The sequence below is a fragment of the Telmatherina bonti genome (assembly GCF_933228915.1).
Source record: "Telmatherina bonti genome assembly, chromosome: 11".
NCBI lineage: Eukaryota > Metazoa > Chordata > Actinopteri > Atheriniformes > Telmatherinidae > Telmatherina > Telmatherina bonti.
This window is the reverse complement of record NC_136629.1, coordinates 33,233,078-33,241,249: the sequence shown is the minus strand read 5'-3', so window position 1 is coordinate 33,241,249 and position 8,172 is coordinate 33,233,078. Positions and strand designations below refer to the sequence as shown.

The 8,172-nt window shown below is 39.2% G+C and overlaps 1 protein-coding gene across 1 annotated transcript; it reads right to left on the bottom strand.

Moving 5' to 3' along the window:
• Positions 1–4,797: 4,797 nt before the first annotated feature.
• Positions 4,798–7,425, bottom strand: six3a (SIX homeobox 3a; the record flags this gene model as incomplete). The annotated part of the gene is made up of 2 exons (XM_079249080.1): positions 4,798–4,990; positions 6,734–7,425. 2 exons carry the CDS (start codon positions 7,423–7,425, stop codon positions 4,798–4,800), a joined length of 885 nt encoding a protein of 294 aa, XP_079105206.1.
• Between the last annotated feature and the right edge of the window lie 747 nt (positions 7,426–8,172).

The following is an 8,172-nucleotide window of genomic DNA, read 5'->3' as shown; positions in this document are numbered from 1 at the left end:
ATGTATGTTGCCGCAAATAAAAGCTGACCCTCTGTATCACTGCTCCCTGCAGTTTCCTCCTAAATCACGGTATATATATATATATATATATATATATATATATATATATATATATATATATATATATATATATATATATATATATATATATATATAATGTTTTTGTGTCGCGTTGATGTCGTTTTAGGAGGTGTGTGTGTGTGTGTGTGTGTGTGTGTGTGCTGTATGGCGTGCGCATGAAAGGTGAAGCTTGGGGGTCGATCAGCTGTCATGAAGCAGCAGGTGCATGGCGGCTGGCATTGATAAAATTGCGCATAATACACGCAACACAGAAAGTCCATATATGGTTTAACACACCTCCATACTTTAATAACAACCATAAAGCTGTCAGCTTGACTCTTTACAAACAGTCGTCATATTATCTCAATTTCTTTTTATTTGGTGGGTTTTTATGGTGTAGCCTACCTTTTGGCCCATCAACCAGGTTTATTATTCCTGCTATTGTGTAATAAAGGTGAAGCTGTCTGCAGCAGATTCACTACAAAGTGATGGCGGGTTTAAAGGTGTTGCTGAGGTGAAAATGCAGAATAATTAATGCAAACTGGCTTCTTTTCTTTTTGGCCTTAAACAGAATTGGTTAATTGCTGTGAATATTTAAGACACAGGTCACATGCAGATAACTATAAATGACCAAGCTGCAGCCTCGCACCTTACCTAGTGAAGAGAAGAGACGAACTGAAGGTTTAGGCCAAAGACCCCCGCTCATTTTTGCACTGACATCCTGGAACTATAGGGAAACTGGTGCTCTTTGGGTGCTGCATGAATACACACCAATAGAAAAGTTGTGTGAAGTTAACCGGTGAAATTCGAGGGGAAAAAAAACAGGGCTGGGTGAGGATTTCTCGGCTTTGTAGCCCACCCCTCCTTCCTCTTGTTTCCTATAGCTGCACTGACATTGTCTTCATTAACTTCGGTGGAGGCCTACTGCATGTTGTAGGTGGGAACCAAGAGCAAGAGAAGCTTTGACCTCTGAGAATCAAACAAACATCCATTCAAACTCAAAACAGCTAAAAATAAAAATGTTCATAAAATCTTCCACATGGGCGATTTTCTCCTTAAAGATACCACTTTTAAATCCGAAAGTCATATAAATATAATATTTCTTATGATGTTGACAATCTGTTAACGTGCCACAAATCAGAAAAAACAGGTTAAGCGATCAAGTTGCGGAAAACACACGAGTCTCTATTGTTGCTGCACTCGTCTCACATTCTCGTTTACTCTCATGTAAGTATCACACACACAGATTACTCTTCGCTAAGTTCCTTTGTCTTGTGATCCATATTTGAGTTGACAGATCACGAACAAGAGCTCCCCCACTGTTAATGACCCCAGCCAGCAACAGATAGACTCACACTTGCAGCGCTTTTTTTTTTATTTTTTTATTGCTACTCTGGCCTACATATGTTTAGCTAGAACAATCACACACACACACACACACACACACACACACACACACACACACGCATGTTTACATGCGTCTTGTTAGATTTAACACATGCTTTAATGGAAAATCACTACTGAATAGAATTAAAATGGACATATTGTGTGTCCGCCTTACAAAGTTTCTACAAAAAATAATTTATGGGATCCATGGTGATCCATTGGAAATCTGGTGTTTTTGCTCTTGGAGGTGTGTAAAAGATGATTTAAGAGTTTACATGTTTCGATGTTTTGTTTTTTTTTAAACACCCCACTTCCAACAAACTCATCTTTTTTTAAAAATTTGTTTTCCCAAAGTTCCTTAAGTTCACGTACACATTTGAACTCCATTTTTCCAGAACCGTGCGTTTAATGAACGCAATGTTGCGCAAATGAAGCCCATCCAAAGCTTATTTTGTATTCATGAGCCCCTATCTGTGGCTCCATCTTTCAGATATGGCTCCTAATCCTCGTGTCGTCCTCTGCCGATAAAAATGCTCTTCAGTTTACGATTAATTTAATCTCAATCATAGCCGGGACTTGTCGCAGCTAGTGCAACTTATGGAGTGCATGAATCAGGAGGCAGGGGTGGGGTGGGGTGTTTTTGATAAGGGTCTGCTGGTGCAGCAGTGCAGCGGTGCTCCTGATAGAGCCTATCGGTCTATAGCAGGACGATTTAAGACCCGGAATGGGTTTAAAATATGATCCAGATTGACTTCATTTGCAACTGCATCAACTGCAACTGACTGCGGTATAGTTTGTTTTAGCAAAGCAGGACAGTTTGGCTTTGTGTTTGCCTGATTTATGGCCTCACTTATTTCTGGTTCATATGCTTGTATAGAAGCTTTTGACACACTGGTTTCTGTGTTTTGATTTTTATCAGACTATATATATATATATATATATATATATATATATATATATATATATATATATATATATATATATATATATATATATATATATATATATATATAAACAACAGAAAGTCAACCTAATAAGACAAAATTATTTAGTTTAAGTGTGCTTGTTGTTGACTGAAAATTGATTTTTGATCCCAATCCCCAAAGATAAAATGTTTCTTGTCAGCTTCTAATGCAGCACGCACACATTGTATTGGGTAAATAAGCTTTAAAACTTTTTTTTTTTTCAAATTTTGTGCCATATAGAAGGAATACTTCCTGAGATCCATTTTTAATTCCCGCAGCTCTAAATATCCAGGAAAGTTTCAGCTGTCAAATTCCAATCAGCCACAAACCTGATCAGATTAAGTAACTGGAAGCTTTAAACTACTGATGTCCCCTCCGCTGCCTCTAATTCGTAAAAGTCTCCCTGAGCCAAACATAAGCGCCTGTCCTACTTTGTGACGCCAGAGCCGTGACTGCAGCAGTCCCAAACTCTGCTGATATCTCAGGGTAGCTGGATATTTACTTTAGGGGAAGATCCTGAGCTAAACAAACCTTTGACAAAGTATTTCCACCAGAACTATGGTTGTTCGTGCAACAGTGTCCTAAAGCAAAGCAGCTCTGCAGCATAATTGGTCGGGGATTTGGGGATGGAAAGGGACTACAGGAGAGAGAAAGCCCTTTTTTTTTTTTTTTTGAGGGGGAAATGGTTTTCGTCCGAGGAAGAAAAGCTCTTTTCAATGGCCACAATGGGAGATTGGGGCAGAGGAGGAGTCCCATCATGATTAGCCCATTTAATGGCGCGTTTACTTAATTTCTGTATTCACTAGCAATGGTAAACAAAAGGGGAAATAGCACTCAATTTTTTAAGTGCTGCATGACGTTGACGTTTGGCAAAATTTGTACACAGCGTCAGCAGAGAGCGATTCCATCCATACGCCAACACTGACTTTGAGACAGAAAGAAGAAAAGTAGACCTAAATCTTATTTTGGTGGAATTGTGTACACCTTAAAAGGATTTTTTTTTTTTTTTTTAAATGCTGCTCTTTAACACGGTTCTGCAGACACAAACCAATGTTTAGTGACTTCAGCCCTCCTGACTGCGTAACCTGCTCCGGGACGCATAAGCCATGATGAGCATTAATGCTTTCACAATCCAATAAAGACCCAATATGAACATGTGTTTAGCCACTTATCACCGTCCTTATCCGTAATCGGATGGAAATACAGGCATCATTCAAAGAGGTATTGCAAACTGAAAAGTGCATTTGATTTAGACGCGCAAGAGAAAACCATCTTTCAGCAACCTGCAGAAAGCATATATATATATATATATATATATATATATATATATATATATATATATATATATATATATATATATATATATATATATATACATATATATATATATATATATATATATATATATATATATATATATATATATATATGACCAGTAATGTGTCATAAGTGACCCAACTGAACCAAAAGCAACAAAAACGCCTGCAGCACTTCAGTTATAAGTTTTGACAAATATTTTATGTAGGAACACCAAGTCAAGAAAAGTGAGGAGGGATAGAAAAGATGATGACACTGGGGGGGGGGGGGGGGGGGGGGGGGGGAGCAATAATTATGTACAAGCATATTTCTACACGTATATTACAGACCGGGAGAATGATCGCATTATTTGAGATATACATAATTCAATATAAAATTTTGAAAATAAAAATAAAAATCTGATACAGTCATTAAACGGTTCCGTCCGACATTTTTTTTTTTTTTTTTTTTTTTTTTTTTTTTTTTTTTTTTTTACTATGTACCCCACACAGGCAGTGACAGAAGTGGATTAAAAAAGGTGCTTACGACTTAAAATGATTGTCTGATGAACACAAAATGAAAGGAGGATTGCATCTTGTCTGCACGGCGACTTCCTTGCCGTCACCATCATCATCATCACTTGGACTAAAACCGGAGATGGAGGGGGTGGGTGGGGAGAAAAAGTGCGACGAGACACGAAGACGAGTTGTTTTTAATTCCCTCTGGTTGATGTTCCTGATGGAAAATCTTGCATTCAGGTTTTTTTTTTCCACCTGTTTACAAAATTAAAAAATAAAAAACATCATGCAAGTAGTTTAGTAGTTGTGGTGGTGCTGTTGGGGGTGGGGGTATGAAGAGGAAGGGTAAAAGTGGGTCCTTTGAAAGCGCTTTAATAATAAAAAAAAAAAAAAAAAAAAAAAAAAAACCGACGTGCTTTTATCTCTTTTATTTTAATATTTATATCAATCGGTCCTTTTTTTCATCCGCCATATTTAATGTCTCTTTTCTTCCTTTCAGGTCCATTTTCCCTGTAAATATTTCTCTTTTTGTTTGTTTTTGTGTTTCTTTCTCCCCCCCCCCTCTCTCCATATCATACATCGCACTCCGAGTCGCTGGATGTGACTGACAGGATGGACGTCCCATTATCAACTCTCTCTGTCATACTGGAAACGCTGGTGGTGGGACTGGCCGCAGTTGAAGGCGACTCTGCCGAGCTGTGAGGGGTGAGACCGGCCTCTGAGAGGGACCTCATACCGGTCGGTCCTATTGCTTGGTGCTGGAGCCTGAAGAAGAAAAGAAGCGAGGAGGGGAGAAAAGAGAAGAAAAATGAGAGAAATGGCAATTAGACCTGAGAATGTCCCCTTCCCCTCCTCCTTCTCCTGCAAAATAGGGGTTCAAACTCGCCTTTTCTTTCCCCCTGCCGGCCCCAGCCATGCATGCATGCTTTTATCAAACGGGCAGCTTTCAGGGGACAAAACACGGCGCTACTTAGACTACCAAATGTTGGAAGAAATGTAATGGACTTTCTTTTTGTTGCAAAAGTATGGCTGCTCATGGCGCAAGTAAAGGAGTATTTTCCCAAAACTGTTCTGTCACATCAGTACAAAAAGATTTAATTCCAAAACAGTGCGTTTTAGGTCTGTTTTAGATGTGTATCTTATTTTAAGACATAATCTCCATTCCTTTATTATGTTTTCTTGATTCTGCAGTTTTACTTAACCGCCCCATGATTGCACCACTAAAACCAAATTATTCTTGTTTGTCAAACTAAAAATATTTGCCTTTTTATACATGCAAACCGTCGCGAGGCTTTGACACAGATGTAGTTTAGTCTGATGGAAGTGTATGAATGAATGACGTCGAGATCCAGGTTACTCCAATCATCCTAAATGTTTATCTCCAGTCCAATCACGATAATAACTCCATCACAACAGGATAATGTCAGTGCGGAAATATATCTCTTCGTTTATCAAAAAGATTAGAATAGTGTTCATATGGCTTATTGCTCTGCGAGATGTTTTCTAATCAATTATAGCATTTCAATGAAATGATACCATACATGTTATGAATACAACCTCTTTTTCATTTAGTGAAGTAATGTCAATATTACTCTAATATATATTTAAATTAACTCTGTTTTCAAATATGTTTAAAACGATAAATACTTGGCATATGAAAAATACAACGTACGCTGAGAAAAATACTGAATACATAATATTTATAATATATATATATATATATATATATATATATATATATATAAATAATAATATTGCAAACCAACATCTAACTAAAACATTTCTGTTTAAGCTAAATTCAACATTTCATCAAAGCAAATATGCTGCAATAACCCTTAGTAGTTTAATATATAGGCTCCTGGTAATTTACATTTTCCTTCATAATAATCAAAAATGTTTTTTGAATATTTACTGTAAATATGTTTAACAGTGGCTACTTTTAACATCCACCTTAAGCATTAAATCTTCTTTTAAAATGTTGACTCTTACACGGAAAATAATAGATTAAAAAGTTAAATATATAATAAACAATGAGGAAACGTAAAATTGGCGAATTAGATCAAGCTTATGCTTTTATTATATTGTTTATTGAAGTTTACCTACTTACATAACATGAATACAAATCGTATTTTTTTTATTATTCTGTTGCATCAAATTGATTAATCTGCCCAAACTATTGTTGTTATAATTATTATTGTTATTATTATTAATAATATTATTAATATTATCATTATTATTATTATTATTCAGTCTTTCGTAGAACATGTGAATTTTAAATAAAAACAAAGCATACTGCACATATTTAGGGAACTTTTTGCATTTGCAACTGCAAAGTGTTTTTTTTTTTCTTTTACATCCTAACAAACACGTCGCCGCAGTCAGCTCCCTGCATGTGGATCATAATCCCTGTGTCCGAAAGCATAACCACATTTTAAATAACCCTCTTCTTTTTGGATCGAAAACACACACATTTGTCATGGGCAGGCGGCGCAGGGAAACATCACCAACCTGTTTTTGGCCGCCGCAGCTCTGTCTCGTTGCCTCCGGTTTTTAAACCAGTTTCCGACCTGTGTGGGAGTGAGTCCAGTGGCTTGAGCCAGTTCTCTTTTCTTGCTTGGGTTTGGATATGGGTCCTGAAGGTACCATTCTCTCAGCAGGCTCCGTGTCCTCTCTTTGAAACAGTGCGTCTTCTGCTCCCCGTCCCAGATGGTCCGAGGCAGCGGAAACTTCTTCCGCACGCGGTACTTGTCGACAGGTCCGAGGGGACGACCGCGCAGCTTCTCGGCCTCCTGGTAGTGGGCTTCCAGCCACATGGCCTGCAGTTTACCGTGCGAGTCCTTGGTGAACTTGTGGTTCTCCAGAATGTGGTAGAGGTCTCTGAAATTCCCCGTGTGGAAAGCCACAACAGCGCGGGCGCGCAGGATGGACTCGTGCTTGTTGATCGCCTCGCACGCTCCCGGAGCCACAGGCAGGGACCAGAGGAAGCGGCCCAGCCGTTCGATGTCCCCGGTCTCCTCCAGCGTCTCGCAGACGCTCGCCACCTGCTCCGGGGAGAAGTTGAGGGTCGGTAGCTGAAACATGGACAAGTCTTCTGGAGACCTGGTGGTGGGAGCGCTGTTCGCCAGGAGCAGTGGGCGATCAGCGAAGTTAGGCAGGAAGAAATGGGAGGGATAAAGCTCTAAAGGGGATCTGAAAACCATGGAAATGACCTGAGAGAGAAAGAAAATTATCGAGAAAAAGGGGAAAAAAACCGATAAATACGGCAAGTAAAAAAGATTGAATGATTCAATGGCTATCGCCTAATGACACCAGCCTCATAATATCTCCCCCCTAAATCCGCCGTTGAGTGTAGCATTGAAACATTTTGTTTCCCTTTTCTATTGGTCTTCTTGGTGTCGTTGTAGCGTTGTCATGGCAGCCCTGCCAATCACTGTCAAGCGTGCCAATCATTAGCCAGTACGTAGCGCGAGGCTTTCACCACTTGTGCAGCACGCACGGGGGGTTATCAGAGTCTCCGATCTCCACAGCAACCCTCCCACCGCCCCGCGCGCATCACGCACAAGCCAATGCTCGCCTATCTACTGAATGGAATGAGCAATTAGAGGGTGGAATATTATTGCGATCTTAACGAGGCTCGTTAAAGCTAAAGAAGATATGTAGACTGGAGATGCTTAGCAGAGACTGGGAGGGAGGGTGGGAGTGGAGGGAAGCGGAGGGAGCTTTAAATGGGTGACAAATGGACAAGCAATGACTACAACTCGGGAATCCACGTTTTGAATAGAAGCACATTATTTTCGTTCAGTTTTTTTTTTTTCCCCTCCAAGTTGATCATTTTTCTTCATCAGCTCGTTTGTTTTGGTGTAAGACAGGCGAAAACTCAGCATGTTAGGGTCTTTCTTGTTTTGTTTTTTTTCTTTAAATATCACACTGTGGCATAGTGAACACTC